This window comes from Sarcophilus harrisii, chromosome 2 (assembly GCF_902635505.1).
Source record: "Sarcophilus harrisii chromosome 2, mSarHar1.11, whole genome shotgun sequence".
NCBI lineage: Eukaryota > Metazoa > Chordata > Mammalia > Dasyuromorphia > Dasyuridae > Sarcophilus > Sarcophilus harrisii.
In genome coordinates this window covers 475803230-475826104 of record NC_045427.1, presented here as the reverse complement: position 1 = coordinate 475826104, position 22875 = coordinate 475803230, and the positions used below count along the sequence as shown (strand labels likewise).

Sequence of the window (22875 nt, the reverse complement as noted above, 5' to 3'; positions counted from 1 at the left end):
AGTAAAAAACCAGAAGCCATGGTCTGGCCTTAATGAGCCCGAACAGCACTGTCTTAGAAGACCTCTTCCCGCAGGGAGATCAAGGAGGACGAGGGTCTGGCCACAAAGACCCCTTTCCCTTCCTGAGCTGGCTCATGGCTCCCTGTCTCCAGTGAGGAGGACAGGAAGGAGGCTGACTCAGGGACCAGGGAGAGGGCTGGCTAGGGAGCCCCCAGGGGCCAGAGATGGAATCAATCGTGCCCAGCGTCCACAGAGACAACTTCTAAAGAAGTTTTTAATTAAAGTCCAGGAAGATCTATATGTGCAATATCTCTTTGCCTAGCAACAGCACTTGGCTTTCACTACCAAGAGGGGCCAGGCCTGGGGCAGGGGGAGAATGAGGCCAAATCAAGGGAGGACAAGAGGAGAGGCAGACGGGCCTCTGAGCCCCTGGAGAAGAGCTGTGGGTCCGGGCCGTTCCACAGAAAAGATCCAAAAGCAAAAGGGGATGGTGAGACCGGAGGAGCAGTTGGGAAATCGGAGTTTCCTTGGGGCGGATGAGCCACCTGGGTCTGGGGCATCCAGGGATCTAATTCTCTCCTGCTGGAAGCCCAGAGTAACACAATAAAATCCTAATCAAAGCAGGCTCATCAATCCTACTTAATGTAGGCCTAATGTAAGTGCTGAGAGCAACAGTCGGTGAATTATAATGCTGGGCCTGGGAAGGAGCCCTGATCCGGGAGTCAGGAGGGCTGGGTGCTCTAGTCTAGTCTTTTCTCTTGGCTGGCTCTGTGACCTTAGACACATCAATTTCTTCCTCCAGGTCTCAATGGTCTTTTCTGTAAAATGAGAGTTTTAAAATAGATCATCTTTTTAGAACATTTCTAGCTCTAGCATCCTGTGTTCTAAGGGCCTTTCCAGTCCTGTGTCCTCTGTTTTGTATCCAAGGAGATAAAATTTCCTCTAAGAGTGACTGTGCATTCTACAGTCTGTTTTAGGGGCTAACACCCTTTGTTCCAAGCCCCTTTTTACCACTAATGCTTCCTGGAACTTAGAACTGATATATGCAGAATTCAGGAAGCTGACAGGCCTCCTCCTTCCAAGGTCTCACGCCCCAGGCCGACTCCCCTGAGAGGCCATCACTATCCTGACCAAGTCTCACACTGGCCTTCTCTCTCCTGCTCTGTGGTGGGGAGGAAGGACCAGATCCAACAGCGGGGGCTGAGGGAGTCCGGGCGTTCGAGCAGCTGAGACTCCTAGCTGCCCCCAGTCTGCTGGGCGAAGCTAAAACTATCCTGACTTGGGCTGGAGGGGTGCCCACAGCTCCCAAACACTCTAATTGGTAACATTTGGTGGCTCATGGACTATTCTTGCTTCCAGGAGCTCAGGAGCGTGTTCCACTCAACACTCTTGTTGTTGCTGCTGCTGCAGGGTTGTCACCCAAGACCATCTCCTATGGGAGAAAGAAGAATGGGGGGGGGTACCTGACCCACCCATTCATTGCTGACCCTACTGTCCCATCTCTCCTTTCTTCCTTCCTATTCCTCCTCCATCCTTGCTTCTTCCCCCTGCCCCTTCCCTTCCTCGCCTTCATCCCCTGGGCCTTTCTCTGTACATCCTGGTCTCATCTCCTCCTGCCTGCGTCCCTCCCTTTTCCCTCTCTCTCCTGCTTTGCCTCTTCCCTTAGCTGCTGTCTAACGTGTCCTGTGTCTCCCAAGGCTCATCCGTCTAGATTAGGCTGTGTAGCCGGAAGCCCCGGAGTTGAGGCCAGCAAAGTGAGCTGGCTGCAGGAGTGATGATCACCGAGGGAGCTGAGAAGAGCTTGAAAAGGAGGGTTGTTTCCTGTGTAATCAGTACGTTCCTGGGGCCTCGACAAGTGGTTTTTAATTTTTAATAGAAAGTGTTCAGAGCAGTTAGAGCAGCTGCAGGTGATGGAGAAAGACAGGGCCAGGATAGGGTTTCTCTTTTACAAGTCTGAAAAGCAAAGTCAAAGTCCAAGAAGTCCCCCTAGCTTGGATTCCTATAAGATGTCTAGCTTACACTGGATAATTTCTAGGGCCTCTTCCAGCTCTGACAGCCCACGTATCTGAGACTCCCTTCTACCTCTGAGATTGATTTCCAAGCCCCTTTTCATTTTGGACCTATTCTAGGATCCTCTCCCCCACCCTGGACACCCAGTGGGATACCCATAAGGATCCTCCCACCTGAACATTCTATGTTCTAACGTCACTCTCTAACATCCTATGGGCCTTCCATCTCATATCTATGTTCTGTATTCTGTGGCTTTTTGGAGCTCTCATTCTCATGTCTGCGCCTCCTCCAATCTCCCTGTGCCCCAGTCAGGGCTGATCTGCTGCCTGGACAGAATTAGACATGATGGTTATAGAACTATGATAGATGATAGATGGAATATTCCAAAGATTTATCACAGTTTTGTCCATAAAAATAATCCAGTTCTTTTATGTCCTAGAGGTACTTCAAGCAAAGAAGGATTTGAAGTGAATAGTGTTAGGGCCAGAGAACTGACTTCCAGTGCCTCAACTTCTTTATCTTTAAAGTGGGAATAATTATCTCTGTCCTGGCTTTCCCATGGAGTTATCGTAAAGAAAGCACTTTGTGAACAACTTCAAAGAACTATTAAATCATGTACCATGTTTTAATTTTAATTTTTCTTACATCTTTTTCCTCAACTTTATTTCTTCTTTCTTGCCCTTTTCTTTCTCCTCATCCTTCTCCCCCCTGATTTGTATCATTCCTTCCACTTCTTTTCTTCTTCCATATCCTTTTCCTGCATTTCTTTTTCCTCCTTCCTTTTCTTCTCCCTCCCTCTGTCTTTTCTTTTTCCTCATCCCCATCCCATCTTGTCCTTCCATTTTCTCCTGTCAAATGATGTGTTGTTCATCTTCCTCTTCCTTCTCCACATCTGATTCTTCCATTCTCGTTTTTTGCTCTTTCTTCTTTTTCCATTTGGTGCCTGCAACCACGTGGAACTACTGAGCTTTGTTGGAGTCATGGTCTCTGCTAGCTTTAGAAATTTCATTAAGAAATTAAAATTTTCCAAGTTAAGAAATAGATATCATTTTCTTCAGTCAAACACAGAACATGAACTTTCTGTTTGTCCAAAAATTCTTCTTCCCTTCTCCCCATTAGTAGGACTAAGTTAGGGCCCAGCTGACCTGAAAATGGCAGTATGTGTAGGGATTTAGTCTAGATAGTAGAAAGACAGACAAATAGATAAATTAATTGATAGATAAATTGACTGAAAGATAGGTAGATAGACATAGATAGATAAATTGACTGATAGACAAACACACAGGGAGTTAATTAGATACATAGATACATAGATGTGATGATAGCTGGATAGAGTATTGTCAAGTGCTGTGCTAATCACTAGAGAGAGAAATACAAATAAGTAAGATAGTCCCTGTTCTCAAGGAGCTTACACTATAAAGAGGAAGACAACTCTTAAGGGGCTCTGGATATCAGGATTGGGAACATGTGGCAGCATGGTCTGATGATGTCCAGAAAGTGAATTGAGGCCTACATTTATGCAAGATGAGGCAAAAGCTCATTTGTCAGAGCCTAAGTGGTTTTAGGGGCCAAATCCAGGCTTCTGGTGGGAAGGAGGGAATAAAGTCTGGATTAGAGATGACTTGGTCTGGAAATGGCTCAGAAGAGTCACATCCCTGGAGAAAAGAGCCCACATGAATGGGAGGAGGGGGGGGGGAAAGAAAAAGTAGAAATATAGGGAAAATAGGGGAAAAACAACTTGAATTTTGAGTACGAGAACTAATATTGGCTCTGCTATTTACTGCCCATGGGACCTTAGACAAACCATTTCCTCATGTGCAAATGAGAGTGCTGGACTTGCTGATCTCTTCCAGCTCTCTGAAAGCTGTTCTTGTATTCATGTCCATCAGGGATATTCCTTTGACAGTTCCTGCTATGTAGGGAATACTTTCCTAGTGATACTATTTCTTTTCTAAATACTCCAAATCAATCAATATTTTAAAAAGACTTCACTTTCTGAAGGCTACATTCATGAGATAACAAGGTCCCCAAGGGCTTGGGCAAGAGCCGGAACTAGATAGAGGGACAAGAGGAGAAAACAATCTCCCTGAAAAGCCAGAAAAGCCTGGCATTCAAGGCCTTTCACATTCTAACCCCAACTTACCTTTTCAGATTTATCTCACAGTGAACAGAATGTAGACCTGGACATGAATCCCTTCCTAGCTGTGTGATGTTAGGAAGCCACTTCATCTCTCTAGGCTGGTTTCCCTGGGGCAGGCTTATGGTATCCAATGTAACAGCTACTTCCTGCCTCTATCATGCTAATATTGTAGTAAGGATTTCATAAATTGGTCTTGTGTAGTGATCCTTAGAAAGATCAGGAATGTTAATTCTCTTAATTATACAATCCAAGAGTACTTTAAACTCATAACATAAATTGTGCACAATAATTCTGGTAGGTTTTCCATTAGCAGGTATTTATTAAGTGCCTACTATATATGAGGCACTATGGATACAAAGTTAAATGGTCATTTTATAGATGAGGATACAGACTCAGTGATATTAAGTGACTTAGCTATGGTGACATAGTCAGTAAATAGCAAGGCTGGAATTTGAACCTGGACTGGTCTTCTTTCTATAATACCATGCCTGGGGTTCCATATTCTCCCTGCCTTTCAGAGTTATTGGGAAGAAAATTCTCTGTAATCTCTAAAGCACTATAGAACTTATTATTTTGTCTACACTCCACCAAAATGAATCATTAACTACATTCCTCTATCTATCCAGTGTTTCCCACCTTCTTGCATATTTGGTCAGGATGCTCTTTTTGCCTAGACAACTTTTCTCCCCAGTTATCCCCTTCCATCTCCACCTGTTAAAATCTCTCCCACGTCCAATATTCTCTCTACTTGGATAGTTGACATTTGAATATAATTTTATGTTCAGTTTCACAATAATAATAATAGCTAACATTTATGTAGTGCTTACTATCTGCCAGGCATTATGCTAAGTGCTTCATAATGATTATCTTATTTGATCCTCATAAAAATCCTGGAAAGTAAGGTACTGTTAGGTGAGCAGGGGTTAAGTGACTTGTTCAGAGTGACATGGCTAGTAAATGTCTCAGGCTGGATTTGAACTCTGATTTCTTGACTTCATACCTTCTGCTCTATTCACTGTACCACCTACCTGCTGTACTGTTGTTAGGAAGGGAAGAAATTTGTATTAATAAGAATAAATAGAAAAGGCTTCCTGGAAGAGGAGGTTTTGAACTGACCTGTCAAATTATGAGAAGGAGTGGTAAGGGCAGAGAAAGTAGGATTATCTTCTCTCCTGTCTCTCTTATTTATAGAAAGATAAACTAAGACCTAGAGTCATTTGCTGAAAATCATATAGCAGTCCTCCAGCCCCCTAGGGACCTTAAACTACATTTCTGCAGAATGACAGGTGACTTTTCCATCCATCATTTCTGATATGTTGCTAGCCCCATTGGGTTGACAGCACATAATGATGTAGAGAGGGACCTCGGTTCTATCCTGAGTGCGGAGGCTAGAACCTAGTTGTATAACCTTGAATAAGTGGCTACCTCTGTCGGAGTTTCAATGTGTTTTCTCTAAAATGAAAGAGTTAGCCGAGACGGTCTCTAAGGTGATTTCTACCCATAATGCTCCACATCTCAAATCATTTCCAGTGTTGATCTGCCATGATTACAAGGAAGGCGTGTCAGTGTGGCAAGTGTGTTTAGCAGAAGGTGTTCCTGCCATCTGCAGGAGGTTTGGAATGGGGAGCATCCTAGATGAGGGGAGCTTTTACCTAGGGAGAACACCAGTGAGCCTTCAGTACCAGTAGTAACAATAAGAGCAGCAGAGAAACCAAGACAAAGTAACAGAAGTCCCCAAATTGAAACTGGGAAGCATGAGTTCTGTGGATATGTGACAGGCTCAGAAAAAATCCCAGATCCTAATTGAGGTTCTATAAGCCAGTGGAGATGGGCAGGACCACTAGAACCACCAGAACCATCTCCCAGATGCCCCAATAATGTCGCATAGCTGCTAAAGGGCAGTTTAGTGATCTGGAAGGCAAAGAAGAGCTTAATTTGTGTAAACAGAAATCTAGCATATAGAACAAGGCAGGTGATGGTCCAGCCTCTTTCTGTCCTGGTTATATTGTGTCTAAAATATTGTTTTTGGCTCTGGGTGCTACACTGATAGGCAAAAGAGTGTGAATAGCTCAGACATTATTTGATAGAGGAGATGGGGATATTAAGCCTGGAGGTGACTAAGTGGGGAAGCAGCCAAAAAGAGTATGGATTCTGGAGTCAGAGAACCTGAGTTCAAATCCAGCATAGCCTATGTGATCGATAATCATAGGACATAGCATCTGAAAGGCTGGCATAGTCAGGAGGGATGAAGCTCCCTCTGCTTGGCTACAGAGAACAGAATTAGGAGCAGTGGGCAGAAGCAAAGCTTCCTAGGTCTGGAACTGTTCAGAAGTAGAAAGGACTGCCTGAGGAAAGAATGAGTTCCCAGTCACTAAAGATCTTTAAATAGAGATGGGATGGCCACTTATTAAGAATGTAGCACAGGATGTCCTACCTGCAAAGAGATAGAACTTCAAACAAGCAAGTCTCTCTCCTGCCTCTAACTCTTGCAATCTTAGAGGACTCCATATGATGGGGTCCTTGGAAGGCTGCATAATGGCCACCCCTTTGATCCCTTGTACCGTGTCCAGGCTGAGACTGGGATGTGGCAAAAGCAACAAACTAAGGTTTAATAATAATGATAGCCAATGCTTATATGGTATGTTAAGGAGGCTTCTATTGGGGAAATCCTCTTTGTTCTGTTTTGATAGCTACAGCCAGTGTTTCAGTCTTAGCTCAGGCACCTCCTACCTATGTGACCTGTACCAAGTCACTTTACTGTTCTGAGCTTCAATTTTCATATCTGGAAAATGGGAATGATAGCCAGAGTCCTTGAAACTCAAGATTATTGAATTGGTATCTGAATAGGAATGGCCTTTATATTTTTCCAAAGTGGTTGTGCAGCTTTTACTCAAAGATATTCACTGACAAAAGACTCACTATCTCCTAATGTAATCTAGTCCATTCTTGGATAGATCTTACTCAGTTCCATTCTGTTCAAAAAGCGTGTGTTAAGCCCTTTATATTTGCCTATGCTACATTCCAGAGATTCAAGACTGAAAGAAAACCCAAAATGGTCCCTATTATCATGGATCTGGAATTCTACTGAGAGGAAACAGAGAGGAACAGAAAAAGCTAAATAAAAAATATACGTGAAATAAATACATAGTAATTTGGGGAGGAGAAACCTAATACTTGAGGGATCCAGGGGATTGAGAAAGTCCCAGTATAGAAGTGGCTGTTGTGGTGACCTGATGGGAGCCAGGGATTTCAAGAGGCAGAGGTGAGAAGAGAAAACATTTGGACACGGGGGAGCAGATGGAATGTTGTGGGGAAGTACCAAGTAGTCCAGGTAGACCAGAACGTGGGCTTATGTGGTTTTCCTTACATAGCATTTATACTGCCTTCTTTCTAGGGTTGTTATGAGAATCAAACCATATAATGACTGTGGAAGATCCTTTAAAAACCATAAAAATATATACGAGGATCACAGACTTTAGTGCTGATACGACTTTTGAGATCATCGAGTCCAGTCAGCTCTCATTAAATCCAGGAGAGCAGTGAGGTGCTTTGTCCAAGGTAGTACAGTAATCAAGTTGAGATTAAAACTAAGCTCCTTTGACTTCAAATGGAGTGCTTCTTCCACTGCAATCTCCTTGCTGCATATTATGGATCCTTGTCTATCTTTGATTACAGTGATTATAACAATTTAGTAATAATAGTAACAATAGCAATAGCAAATAGTAATATTTATAGAGTCCTTTAAAGTTAATGAAATACTTCACAGACATTGGACTTTAACAATAACCCTGGGAGATGATTGCTAATGCTATCCACATTTTATATATGGGGAAACTGAGGCAGAAGTTAAGTGACTTGGCCAGGGTCATTTAGCTAATAAGTGTCAGAGACTGGATTTGAATTCAGTTTTTCTTGAATCTAAGTGCAGTGCTTTATCCACTGTGTCACCTAACTGCCTCTAAGGTAATATTCTTGAGTCCTGTGGCATTTCTACCTTTTAGCAATGTTAGAGTGAAAGATTCTAGAAAAACTATTCAGAATGTGTATTGATTTTGGTCCTGTCTACAAGAGGTATCACTACTGCATCCTACCCAGGGAATTCTGGAATTCAGAGAGTGGCTGTAACTTGACCAACATCATAGAAGTAGTAAGTAGGAGAGCTCAGACTTCGATCCTGGTGTGTGAGACTCAGAGGTACTCATGTTCCCCAGTCCTATCCTGTACCTCGGTTCCTGGTTCCTTGCTCCCCATTCTTCCTTCCCTGGGATGTTAAGATCTCATTTCTCATCCCTTTCCTCCTCCTTTTTTCTCCTCTTCTTCCTCCTCCTCCTCCTCGTTGTCTTCCTCCTTTTCCTCCTTCTCTTTCTCTTCCTCCTCCTCTTCCTCTTCCTCCTCCTCCTCCTCCTCCTCCTCCTCCTCCTCCTCCTCCTCCTCCTCTTCTTCCTCCTCTTCCTCCTTTTCCTTTTTCTCCTTGGTGATTCCAATTTTAATGGAAGAGAGGGAGGCGTATTGCGGGGTGGGGGGGGCTGGAGGAAGAAGAGTGGGTGGGGAGGAAAAGAAGAAATACTAAAGACAAAGAAATAAATATATGTCTCTCCAGCCCGCCAAGGGCCAGAGAAGGGAAGACGGGAGGCGGGTTGGGAAAGAGAGAGGGAGGGAGGGAAGGGGGTGGGGAGTTCGTGGAGAAATGCTGCAGTAGCATTGACACTCCCTCATTAGGCCAGGCAGTGAGCTGGACTCACCTCTGGACTGACCAGGCAGGACAGCTTGAAGACCATGCTGTCCATGGGGAAGGAGGACAACAGCTGGGATGAAATAGGCCAGGGCTTGTGGAAGGGGAACTTGGGAGTTCCAAATATTCTGATACCCCATATTCCCAGCTGGAGCCCTGGGCTAGCAGTGGGCATGGGGCAGAGCAGATGGGGTCCCTCCAGCAGGGACATGAGTTAGAGGCAGGAAACACCTTCAGAATAGTCTAAACAAATCTTTAATTTTGCAAATATAGAAACTAAGATCTGGAAGTTTTCCCCAAACTTTTTGTGTGAGCTTAGACAGATCACCCAATCTGGATATAAAATATCTGTAAAATGAGAATTTTGAGAGGTTCTTAATCTTAATGGATATATATCTGGAGGTCCATGAAACTGGATGGAAATTATATCTTTATATAATTGGTTTTCTTTGTAACCCTTGTATTTTACGTTATGCATTTAATAACATTTCCCTAAGAAGGAATCGCCAGGCCAACCAGACTGGCTCTCATCTAGTCTGATCTCTAAGGTTCCAAACAGCTTGGTCAGTCTACATTGTGTATTATATATATATATATATATATATATATATATATATATATATTATACAGTCTGTATTCTGGTCTGACATGCTATGTTCCAAGGTCCTGCCTCGCTTTGATATTCCATGTTCTGAGTTTCCTTCCACCTTTGCCATTCGATTTAGAATATGGTTCAGTCCTTCTTTAGCTGCCTTCTGTGTGGGAGATTCTATGTTCAGGGCTGCAGATAAAAATACAAAAAACAGCATTCTCCTTTCCTCCTAAGGATATTGTCATTGACTAGTGGTAGAAATAACACGCACACAGAGGAGGTAGAATGTAATGGGGCAAACACCAAGTCTGCCCACAGGGCCCTAGGAAAAAGCCCTTTAGGTTCTGCTCTGAGGTCTGACTTATTCTAGGAGGCCTCAGTTCCCTTACCAGCAGGCGAGGCCACCTAGGTCTGTCTGTCCTTCCGTCTCTTGGTCTCTCCCGTTCTCTCCCCCGCTGCCCCCAGCTGAGCCTCACGTCCCAAGTTCTGCTCTCCTCAAATTGAACATGATGTCAAATTAGAACCATGGCGGGGACAGGCAGAGTGAAGCGCTCGGTTTAATGAGGCAGCGTCGAAAATCAATAACTTAATTGCAGCCGTTTGATGGACTTTTATCCAATTTATACTCTCCCCGGCCGGCTACGTGCAGAGCATGAGGAGAGAGGGCCCTGTCTGGGTCCCCTGGGGAGGGGGGATGGCACCGCTGCCCTGGACTGTTTCTGGCCCGGCCCTCTCCCAGCTCCTCCATTCTGGCTTTTCCTCTCTCTGAATATCAGGGTGGGAGAATCCAGAGCTCAGGCTGGAGGATGGCAGTGGAACTGTCTCCCCGTCTCCCTCCCAGCACTCCTAGGAGGTTGAGCTGTGGGGCAGTATCCAGAGCAGTGACTCTAGCTGTTCGCTGCCTCACAAGGCTTACAAATCAGCTTCTTTCTACCTTTCAACCTCCACTACCCTCTGGCTGAGCCCATTCTACAGGTACATCATGGAGATACAGGCATGAAATACTGGCAAGAGCGCTACATTCAGAATTGAAGAATTTGAGTTCTAATCCTGGTTTTGCTATCTTGCCCTTGTGACCTTGGACAAGGGACAACCTCTGTGGGCCTCAGTTTCCTAAAGTGTGAAAAGTATCCTTTCCATTTCTAAATCCTGTGTTTGCTTAAGAATCACATCCAAGCTATTTTTTGCAGTGAGGTAAGAAAAAGGTTTCTGTCCTGGGACTCAGGAACTCCAGCTTCTAATCCATCCTTTGTCTCTAATTTTACTGTGTGATCTTGGACAAGTTCCTTTCATCCCCGATGGAAGGGAAAACCTGCTAGTATTAGAGCTTGTTGAAACATAGAATAGATTGCTCTGGAGGGGCTAATGAGCTCCCTATCACTGCAGGTTAGTTGGATGACTACTTGGAAGGGTTTTTGGAGAAAGGATTCTTATTTAGGTATGGATTGCACTAAATGACCTGCGAGTTCCCTTTTCTCTCTCAAATTCGGTGATTTGCTCCCTCCGGACCTGGACTTCCATTTCCGGAAGCTGAAGGTATTGGACTACATAAACTGAGAGATGCTTTCCAACTCTTTTTTTCCCCTCAGAGGCACTTGACAGGCCTAGAAGGCCTGACAGGAGCCTAGAGCCCAGTCAGACGAACCACATCCTCTTACAATCTATACCCCCACTAGATGAGACATGGATATTACATCCTCCCTCCCCTTCCCCATCCCCACTCCAAGCAGGACATGGCTCTGGTGTAAGTGTCCAGGCTGGGAAAGGTTAAAGGACCCGGACACTGCCCCACAACTCACCCTTCTTCACTCACAGCTCCTTGCGGGGAGGGTGGCAGGAGGCATGAATGTGGGGGGGCTTAATGGGGAGAACGGGAGACTTGGGGAGAGCAAGCCAGGGGCTCAGTGAGCAGGATGCAGACTCCGTGAGGAGATGGGGCTGGGAGCTCAGTAACACCTCCCAGCGAGTCTCTTTTCCCTCTCAGGCTCCAGGCAGATGATCTCACAACCGTGTCTCTCCTTGGTCCCCCCTACTTTCCCCCTTCATGGGCCCAGGCACTTCAGTAATGCAGGTGATGGCATCAGATGCAGATGACCCCACGTATGGGAGCAGCGCACGACTGGTGTACAGTGTCCTGGATGGTGAGCAGCACTTCACTGTGGACAACAAGACAGGTGAGGAGCTCTGTGGGGAGTGCTCAGCAGAAGGGATGGCAGACATGCGCCCTGTATCCTAGAAATTGATCCCAGTGGGGTAAGTGGGGAAAGGAGGCTGAGGAATTAAATTCTTCCCCAAGGAAAAATAAAGGATTATGGGAGGACTGCCATGAACAGATGGAGGACAGCTCTTGGGAGGTACCAGGACAAGGGTACTAAGGGATGGAAGAAGAGAGAAGATGGAACAATAGTGATGATAAAAAATAATAATAGTGATAAAACTATAGTAGCTAATATTTATATAGCACTTACTATGTGCCAGGCTCTGTGCTAAGCATTTTATAATTAATATCTCATTTGATCCTCACAATAACCCTGGGAGGTAGGCGCTATTATTATCCCCTATTTACAAATGAGAAATTTGAGGCAGACAGAGGTTAAATGACTTGTCCCGAGTTACAAGCTACTAAGTATCTGAGGGCAGATATGAACCTCCTGACTTCCGGATAATGCTCTATTATTCACTGTGTCACCTAACTGGGGAGCTAGAGGTCCAGAAAAACAGTGAACAGGGGAGATGGAAAGATAGGGGACAAGGAATAAGAGATTGGGTTGAGAGGCAAAAAAACAGGAGCAGAGAACAGCAGAGTGGGGGTAGAGGTAAAAGCTAGAGGGATTGGAAGACTGAGAAGATAAGGTGAAAGGACAGAAAGCTAAAGATAGGAGAAGGGACAGAATGGTGAAGAAGAGCAGGAGACAGAGGGATAGGGAATGGAAACAAAATGGAAGGATATATAAGATATAGAGGAATGGGAGGCCCCAGGTTGTTGGGGTGAGAACTGAGAGATGGGGAGGGACTTCTGAGTAGGAAGAGCAAGGAAACAGAAGGAGAGATGGGGAGGCAAACAGAGCATGCAGAGTAATAGGGAGACATAGGAACAAAAAGGTTGGCGAGAGTGATAGGAGGATGGCCTCTGAAAGTGGGCCTTCAGACTGAGCAAGGCCCAGCCAGAAGCCCATATCCCCAGCTGTCAGTTGAAAGAAAGAAAGGTATGGATGACAAAGAGGAGAATAGGAAGTCTTTTGGTTGGTTAGTTCAAGTTTTAAACATGGCCTTCCCAACCCCTTACACTGGACTCCCCAAGTTTTGGTTGCTCTTTGCCCCCAAATGGTTAGCTCCCTAGCTCCCACAAGCCAAATTTGTATTTTATGCCGTCCAAATGTATGTTCAGAGTAGTGCATTGGGAGTCATATGAAGGAGAAACTAGGAGCTGAGAGATCAGCTAGTTAGAAGGCTGTTACAGTTATCCAGAGGAGAAGCATCATGGGCCTGGGCTCAGGTGGTGATAATGGATATAGAAAGGGGGGAACACGTGCCAGAGGTATGGCAAAGGACATCTAAGGCACTGGATATTGGGAACTCCAGGAACAGGGTAGGGAAGGGGCAGCAATTCCAAATCAACAGAAATAAAGAAATTGGGACATGGAGTAGTTTTAAAGGGAAACAGGGTGAGCCTAGGGTGGACATGTCAAATTTAAGATCTGGCTGGTATATCCAGATGAAAGTGTCCCACAGGCATTTAGGGATGTTGGTCTGGAATCTTGAGGAGAGGTCTAGATTTGGGAAGCATCCACAGGGGTGTTAGTTTGAGCCATGGGAACAGCTAAGGTTTCCAAGGGAGACAGCATAGAGAAAGAAGATAAATAGGTCCAGAACAGAGCCTTGGGGAAAGCCCAAGGTTAAGAGGTGAAAGGAAGAGGAATGGTCAAGCCACAGAGAAAGAGCAGTTGGAGAGGTATTAGGGGAAAAATATCAAAAGAGAACAAAGGACAGCTTCATAGGGTATTGAACAAGGCAACCAGTGAAGTGAGGTAGAGAGGAAGAAGAGGATGAGAGCTGAGCAAAGACCATTGGATTTGCCAAGTAGGATATCACTGGCTTTCTGGTTTAATGGAAAGAACCCTTGAGTAAATGAGTTGAAATCTGGACTCTGCTTCTGTCTAGCTGTGAAGGCTTGGACTAGTCACTTCCTCTCTGAGCTTCAGTTTTTTTTTTTTTTTTCATCTGTAAAATGAGGACATTGGAAAAGATCAGAGATTCTCTCTCTCTCTCTCTTTCTCTCTCTCCCCTTTCCACTCTTAAAAAATATTGAGAACTCCCCAAAAGATTTTTGTTTATGTGGATTCTATCTATCCCATGCTTACATAGTGCCTGGTAGGTGCTTAATAAATTTTTATTGATTGATTGATCAATACTTATCATATCAGGCTATTTTATATTATTATAAAAATCAATAGTATTAATTTCAAGGATCTTTGCAAAAAGTCAGAAATCCTACGAGTTCAATCAGTGAGTCAGTCAGTGGACATTTATTGAGCCCCTACAGTGTGCCAGATACTGCTGAGTGCTAGGATACAAAGAAGACATAAAGCAGTTTTTGCCCTCAAGGAACTTAGCCTTATTGGGAAAGAACAGGAAGTTGAAAAGGAGAGCACGATGAAGTCCAGATGGGTGCATCTAGATAAGAAAGGAAGGGATGGCTGACCTGGGCACCCTCTTTTAATGGAGGATCTGGAACTACATTTGGAGATTCTCTGGACCAGATGATCTTTAAGGTCCCTTCCATCTCTCTCAAACTATGGTCCCAGATTAGTTAATAATAATTACTAGCATTTATATAGCACCTTGAAGTTTGCTTAGAGAAATTTAATTTACATTCTCATTTGAAACTTACAAAAACTCTGTAAGGCAGGTACTGCAGACTTTGTTATTCTCATAAAGATGAGTAAACTGAGACTGAGAAATGGTCACATAGATAGGATCAGAAGTAGCCCAGATCATAGAGTACAGCATCAGAGATTTAGAGGTAGAAGGGATCTTAGAGGTCAATGAGTCCAACTGTGTATTTTTATAGAAGAGGAAACTGAATCATAGGGGAGTTAATTGACCTCCCCTAGATCAAAAAACTAATAAGTGCTCTAAGGGCAGGATTTGAATTCAGGTGTTCCTAATTTCCAGTCCAATGCTCTATGAAACCATGCTGCCTCATCAATTGAGATGGGAGCCTGGTTTCTGGGAGTAAGGGAGAAGTAGATGTTGTAGGTTGAAGAGTTCCCATCAATGTCCTGGGCTGGCTAATTCTACCTACCATTTCTGTAGTGCTTTATAATTTACAAAGGCCTGTCCTCACAACATTCCTGTGAGGTAAGTCGTTATCTCTCATTATACATATTGGAAAACTGAGTCCCCATACTATTACACTCCCTCCTCTATTTCCCAGGATATGATATGCCCTGAGAGCCATGGAGAGAAGATAAGAAAGCATAGGATTTAAATTTGGAAGTTTTGAAAGGGTCCTTCAAGGATTACCCTATCCAAAGCTCTCACTTTAGATGAGGAAACTGAGTCCTGGAGGGAAATTGTGCATGATCATAAAAAAAGGAGCAAGGTCAACCCCTTACTTTCTGAGGATCTGGAAAACCCTTAGGGGCCTTTTTCCAGGAGAGAGGTCATGTCCAAGGGAAAGATCAAGTTTCTCCAGTCCCTTCTTGGTTGCCCTACTTCCAATCCACTCTTCCCTCATTGTTCCTCCTCTGGGCTCTCATCTCCCTACAGTATCAGGGGTTGGTGCCAGACCTGGCTCAGAAGCGTGTTTCGTTCCATAAGCTGGGAATATTAAACTGATAACATTCTCTGGGCTATATTTAGCAGATGCTCATTGGTACAGTCTGTTCTCACTGTGCAGTTAGCAGGGAGCGTAGCCGGAACGGGGCCCTGAGAGGAAGGTGTGAGGAGAAAGAGAGAGGGGGGAAGAGGAATAAGAAAAAAGAACCCTTCTTGTAAGAGGAGAAATTAACTTGTGTGTTTTAAAGGCCAAATCTCCCAACGTGGCCCCCATCATCTGGAACAGGAATGGCATTTGTGTGACTAATGAGGCATCTCACGCTGCGCCCCTTCGTGGCCCCTGCAGCAGCAGCTGGAGGGGAAACAGCTGGATGCTTGGCCCTGCAAGTGTGAAGGATGGGTTAGCATGGGGCCAGAGGGAGGGAGGTGGAGTAGCCATGTCACAATTATTAGAGAGCTCTAAATCCCTCTCAATTCACCACCTTCCCAGCCCACCTCTCAAAACAAATCTTGCCATCTCCTCCAAGGGGTAGAAAGAGCCTAGCCAGAAATCCTCAGCTCTGTCCTTAAAAAATCCACATGTTTTTCAAGAACCAGAGATGTCAAATATCAGTTGTCAAAGGCTCCTAGAATTATAGAATGTCAGAACTAGAAAGGACCTTAGAACAAAGAATGACAGGACTAGATGGAACCTTGGAATATAGGGCATAGAATTTCAGAGCTGGAAGGGGTCTTACAACCTAGAACACAGGATGTTAGAACTGGAAGAGACCCTAAACATAGAATAGTGGAAGTGGACTTAGAACATAATATGTCAGATGCAAAAGGAGCCTTGGAACATAAAATACTGAATGCTAGAGTTGGGACAGGCATTAGAACATAGAACATTGACTGATGGAGCTGGAGGAAATCTTAGAGACCATTGAGTCTAGAGGAGGAAATTTTCTCTACCAAGTGGAAGTGACCTAAGATTCCACACAGAGTTGGTGGCAATCCACCATAGGGTATCAGTGTTCTGGGCTGTGATCTACCACATCTGCGCTGCCCCTCCTCCTAAAAAAAATTGACTCTAAGAATGGAAACAGAATGAAAATAGAGGGGATGACAGTGGATAGGGGGTTGGGCTTGGAATCAGGAATACCTGGATTCAAATCATGACTTGATCCTGAGAAAATGGTCTCTTCGAACACAATATCCTCATCTGAAAAATGAAGGATTGGTCTTAATGACCCTAAAGACCCTTTCAACTCTAAATCTAAGCCTTTTTTCCCAAATTGGCTTTGTCATTTCCATAAATAGGTCGAATTTAAGGTTGGGATCAGAGTTGTTTGACATTTAGTCTTTTCCTGGGATTTAGTTTTTCACACGGACCAATGAGGATACCCTAGGACCCACCTGCCTAAAGTACTTTGGGCATAAAGGGAAACTGGATTAGATTCTCCTTCCATGACTTGACTATCTGGGACAGCTATTCACATTTCTCATAGTTTGGGAATGAACTGTTTCCAGAAAAAGTTGGAGCAGGTTAGGAAACAGGAAGATGGCTGCCTACTCCCTATAGTTCTTAATCATTAGAAAGAGCCCCAGATTTATAGTTGGAAAGTTCCTAGCTTTGTTTGAATCCTAGTTCTTCTACTTAGTACATGTTTGATCCATGGAAAGCCTCATTCTCTCTCTGGGCCTTAGTTTTTCCATGTGTAAAATGGGAGTATTAGATGAACTCTTCAGTTTCTTTCCAGCTTTACTCCCACAATGCTAATTTCCATAACCTGGTTACAGAAAGGGAGAAGGCTCTAGTAGCCCAGTCTTTAGAAGCTACTGAGGTGTGTGTGTGTGTGTGTGTGTTGGGGAAAATTGGGTGTGGGTGGGTGTGGGTGATGAATGTGTAAGTAGTGTGTAAATGCATGGAGAAGTGGTGAAGAAATAAGGTCAAGAGGGAGGGAGGGAAGATCGTGGTGTTTATATATTCCCCTTCTCAACATCCATATGGTGTCCAGAGATGTCCAATGGCTTCCCCAAAATAGGATAGATAGAGATGATAGAGCATTTGTTAAATATTTTTATAAGCACTATAGTTAAGCATTTTATAAGCACTATAGCTATGTGCCAGTTACTATGCTTAGGTACAAATAAAAACAAGATAGTCTTTGCTGTCATTGAGCTTCCAATCTAATGGAGGAAAATAATACAAAAAAGGGAAAAGATCTCTTGTTACTCGAAAAGTACAATTCTTCTGGGCTTCCCTTCCTCTCTCTTTTTCTCTTAGGATTTCTCCATCCTTCTAGTCTTCCTTTTATTTCTCTCTCCCTTTTCTCTTGGTTAGAAAATTTACTGGATTTGAAGCCTGAGGATTTGGACTCAGTTTGCAGTTCTGTTCACTTATTACTTGTGTAATGTTGGTTAAGTCATTTTACTTCTAGATCTCAGTTTCTTCCTTTGTAAAATGAAAGTGCTGCACTGGATAATTCTGAGGTTCCTTCTGATTTTAAGATCTTTGATTCGTGTCTTTCAGCTCTCTCTTGGTACATCTTTCATCACTGCCCCTCCCTTTCTGCCTCTATTTACTTTCTATTGCTCCTGAGCCCCCTACCTTGTTCTTGTTTGTTTATTTTCCCTTTTCCTTCTCCCTTCTGAGTAAGAGTTCACATTTCTGGAGGGTGGAGAGATTATAATCCAAGAATTAAAACAAATTAGTCCAAGAACACACTATTACTTTGATTAAAAGAAAAGCTTTGTGGGCCTCTCTGCATCTGTTTCTTCTCCCTAAAATGATGGTTAGACCAGATACCTCTAAGATTCCTTATAGCTCTAAAACAAAGATTCAATCAAAGAAGAAAATATGAGAAACAGAAGAGTGATGGAGAAAGACTGAGGGAGACAGGGGTCTGGATAGAGATAAAAATGGGGGAGGGATGAAAGAAAAGAGAAAAGAGAGGTGTGGAGGGAATCAGCTATGGTGTGGTACTTAAAGAATTTGAAATCAGGAAATCTGAGTTCAGATTCTGGGTCTCCTACTTATTATCTGTGTGATCTTAGTAATCATTTAACTTCTCTCAGCCTCAGGCTCCATATCTGTAAAATGGGGGCAATACAATTTATATTCTGACAGAGTTGTTTCAAGGAAAGTGCTTTCTAAGCTGTAGAGTACCACAGAAATGAGAATTATAAATTAGGAGGGAGAGACAAATGGGTTCAACTGACCTTCCTAAAGTCACATAAGCAAATCCTCAGCTTGTGAGCCTTTGATTGTAAATCTGGTGCATTGTCCACTAAATCAGGCTGTAGATCTAAGTTGTTGGAAAATATTCAGTTTGGATTCTCCATTTCCTTCCTTTCCTGCACTTCTGACCTTTATTTGGGCCCTAGAGCTTGGCAAGGGTTTAAGGAGGGCCATGCTGGGTAAATGAGGATTCAATTGTCTAATTAAGACCCAGAGGAGTGTGTGCTGGGACTGGCTCATGGACCCATTAGCTGGGTGACTGATTTCCCTGTAGAGGCCTAACCACTTCATTGCAGCTAGAAGGAAGGCCGGGAGACAGAGGGGATGGGGGGCCTCCTAAATGGTTCTCTAATTCAAGGCTCCATTGGGTTGGTTCCCTCCTCATCTCTATTTTATTGATATTTTTTATTTTTACATCAGTCTCATTTCAGAATAAATCCCTTCTCTTCCCTTCCCTAGAGAGCCAGTCCTTGTAATAAAAAAATAAAAAAGCGGGGAAAAAAACAGTTCAGTGAAACTAACCAGTGCATCAACTGAGTCTAATAATATATAGTTAGAATGTCCCACACCTGTAATTCCTCACCTCTATAAGGAAGGGAGGGAAGTACATTTTCTTATCTCTTCTCCAAGGCCAGACCTAGCCATTATAATGAGATAATTAGGTAGATATAGACATAGATATAAATCATTCAATTCCCAACATTCTTCTTGTTTCCATTTATATTATTGTGATCATTTTTATATATTGTTTTCCTAGGGCTTCTTATTCCTTCTGCCTCAGTTCATATAAGTCTTCCCATGCTTATATGAATTTTCCTTATTTATTATTTCTTCTAGGGCATAATATTTCACTGTCTTTGTATACTAGTTCACCAATGGATAGACACCAGTGGTATAGATAGATGTGGATACAGATGTAGATATATATGTATATAGTCATACATACAATATAGTACGTACATATGTATATATACTCACATACCCACACATAATTACTCAGTCATTTCAGTCCAGTATGACTCTTTGTGGTCCCATATTTTCTTGGCAAAGACACTCGAATGGCTTGTCATTTCTTTCTTCAGCTTTCACATAAGGAAACAGAGGCAAACAGGGTTAAGTGACTTGGTCAGGATCACAAAGCTAATGGGTGTCTTAGGCCAGATTTGAACTCGGGAAGACAAATCTTCCTCAATCCAGGCCCTGCGCTCTGTTCACTGTGCCACCTTGCTGCATGTGTGTATGTATATGTATACACACATATACACTTGTGTGTTTGTATGGACACATATATATTAATATGGAAAATATATTATCACCACAGTTCTCCCTCTCCCTATGACAATTGACTACCATCTCTCATCCTGAGTCAGTGGGATAGGATTTGTTCCTAATAACTCAAGAAGACCCTCCTGTTTTCTTCTCTTTCCCTCCCTCTTTTTCTATTTCTCTCTTTCTTTCTCTTTTTTTTCTCTTCTGTTCTGAGAGGAGGAGGGGACAGCAGTAGCCTTAGCCATCGAACCCAACCTCCTTGGATTAGCTGTTGTTGGGGTGCCCATCGCCCATTGCCCCACAGAAGTCTTCCTGGTCTGAGCAGCCACCTCCTCCCCCTTAGCCAGCTGAAGAGCTTGGAATTGAAGTGTGGGGAAAGATCACTGGACTGGGATCAGGACATACATGGGCTGGTCTTAGTTGTGCTTCTAACTAAGACCAGTTATTTCTCTCTGCCTCAGCTTTGTCATCCATTATATCAGGGGGTTGTTCTCCAAGAGTCCTTCCGGCTCTAACAGTCTGAGTGGATTTCTTTACCTCCACAGGTCTAGAGAGCACTCGGCTTTGCACCAGCCAATATGTCAGTCACAGGAAGAGGGACTAGACCTGTGATTTCATTGACTTCGGAACTCCAGATGAGAAAACTTCCTTCACCATTGCAGACTAGCCTAGAAAACTAGTCTTTTCTTTTCTGCAACTTACCATCTTACAGAACTGCCCAGGATGGTGTAGCTCCTGAACTAGAAACTCAGAAAGCTAATCCATCTCCTCAGTTTGTAGTAGATGAAAACACTGAAGCCCAAGGTCAAACAGATAGTGAGTGATAATCTCAAATGCAGGGTTAGTCAGTGCTTCCCTTTTGAGTATCCATTAAAGTAACACCTTGTTGAGCCTCGTGTCAGACCCTGGCAAGGATGCAAAGGAGTGCCATAGTCATAGATTTAGAGCTGAAAAGCAACCTAGAGGTCAACAATTACAACTTCACTTTACAGGTGAGGAAACAAAGAGGTGAATGTGGCATTTGGATCAATGTTTTCCTGATTCCCTCATCTAACATCCCACATACAATGACACACTGCCTCTCAATAAGTTAGTCCTTGCCCTGAAAGGAGATCACAGGCGAGGAGACAAATGAACATGTTATAGAGGATGAAGTAAAACAAATAGTACTGAACAGTAACAGATTTTGATCCCCTATGACTGTATTTGCTCCCACCCGTTTCTTTCTTCCCAGAAGTGACTGCTCCCAAACTCTGTTGGAAAAAACCCTGGGAGAAAGCTCTCAGGATGAAAGAGAGCCCTCCCTACTCTGGGTTTTCCTCTTTGACAAGTCCTTCATGTCCAAGGATTCAACATCTTCGGGCCAAATGTGGACCCTTCTCTTCATACACCTCCCAGCAGGCTGAGGCTGCAGTACCATAAGTGGAAGAAAATCTGGGGGTCATTTGGGGGAGATTTAGAGCCCGGGAGAGCCCAGGGGCCGGCTTGTGGAGGCAGGAGCCTGGGTTTTATTGGAGAAATAAAAAGGCAGCTGGTGCGTAACTCCGCCTGGCACTCACAGCTTCGAGGGGTCAGAGCTGAGCCAGAAAGGAGCGGGAGCAGGAGGGGGAGCCCGGCCCCAGGCGCTGCCCATCGCCAGCTGGTTCTCAGCAGGTTGGGGAGCGCTGAGCTGATCACCCTCTGGAGGCGTGAGGGGCCCCTGGGCCTGGTGTTAGCCCAGTTCTTTCTCAATTGTCCACTTTGTTGACTGTCTCTAATATGGAGTTGGATCAAACAGGGAGTTTATGAGATCCATCCGGAGATAGATGGGAATAATTGGAGGGGAAGGGGGAAGGGGAACAATTTGAGAGGGAGGGGAAAGGGGAACTGAGGACTGTTTGCAGAGAAGGAGCACACATGGGGGTGTGTCAGGGCTGTATGTCTAAGTTGTATGCACGGCGTGTGACAAACCTCCGTCTCTAATGTTCTGTGAATGTATGGCAATCCACGGAGCTGGGTGTGAATTATGTGTGAGTGTGTCAGTGAGTTGTGTAAGCTGATTGTGTGTGAAATTGAGTTGTGACGGCAGTTGTATATTATGTGGTCTGAGTTGTGTGTGGAGCTTGTGTGTGTGTCTGGATAGAATGTATTCAGGATTACTGGATGAACTTACATCTGTCTTCCATGACTGTGAATGAGTGAAAGGCTCTTAGCTCTCGGTCTGTCCCTCCCAGCCCAGCTCCCAGAATCTGACAAAGGAAGCTCAGTCCCTTGTGCGGAGGAGGGGCGGAGGAGGAAGAGAGGTTGGGGGCTGTCACTTAGGCCGAGAGCCACCAGGCTGGAGAGCCCGCAAGGTCCCCGCTTCCCAACTGAGCCTGAGCCGGGATCCCTTTGCTTCTTCCCAGGTGTGATCCGCACAGCAGTGGCCGACTTGGACCGAGAGAAACAGGAGCGTTACGAGGTTGTGATCCAGGCCACAGACATGGCTGGCCAGCTGGGAGGCTTGTCGGGCTCCACCACAGTGACCATCGTCATTACTGATGTCAATGACAACCCACCCCGCTTCCCACAGAGTAAGGACCCCCCAGTGTCCGCCCATTTGCAGGATCCATTGACCCTTAAAGCTCCTCCACTCTCAGTTCAGTTCAGTCCAAAAAGCATTCATTCAGTAACTACCTTTGTGGCTAAGACACTGTTCTAGATTCTGGGGATGCAGATAAAAAAGCAAAATGAAAATGTCTGCCCTCAAAGAGCTTACCTTTGTCCCCCTCCCTTTCTTTCTCTCGGACCCGTCTCTCACAGTGCTATCTTCCTTCCTTGCCAGTACTTGAAAAATTAGAGGCCCGTCTCCCACCCATCTGTCCCGGGGCCCTTTGTCCTGTTACAATTACCACTCCAGCCCGCCTTGGCAGTGCTCAGGAAGGGGCCCAGATGGCTGGATCTGACGAGGGGCATTGAGGCATACAGGGGGCTGGGAGACGAGAGACCCGCTAAGCCAGGTCTTGCCATCTGCCTGACTTGGCACAGATCGGTCCTGCCACCAGATATCCGCTGGAGGAAGAGCCAGCGAAGGCCCCCGGTCCTGTGCTCCCTCCCTGCAGCTACTGCTCTTTCCTCCTCGTACTTGCCACATAACCACTCGTGTGACTAAA

At 44.5% G+C, this 22875-nt stretch overlaps 1 protein-coding gene across 3 annotated transcripts in view; it reads left to right on the top strand.

Annotated features, from left to right (window-relative positions):
• The window catches only part of CDH22 (cadherin 22), a 100037-nt gene that overhangs the window by 29885 nt on the left and 47277 nt on the right, over positions 1–22875 (top strand). For all 3 annotated transcript variants that reach the window (XM_031954591.1, XM_031954593.1, XM_031954592.1), the window contains 2 exons: positions 11529–11648; positions 22129–22296. In XM_031954591.1, coding sequence (XP_031810451.1) covers positions 11529–11648; positions 22129–22296 — 288 coding nt within the window. The remainder of the gene's footprint in view (positions 1–11528; positions 11649–22128; positions 22297–22875) is intronic.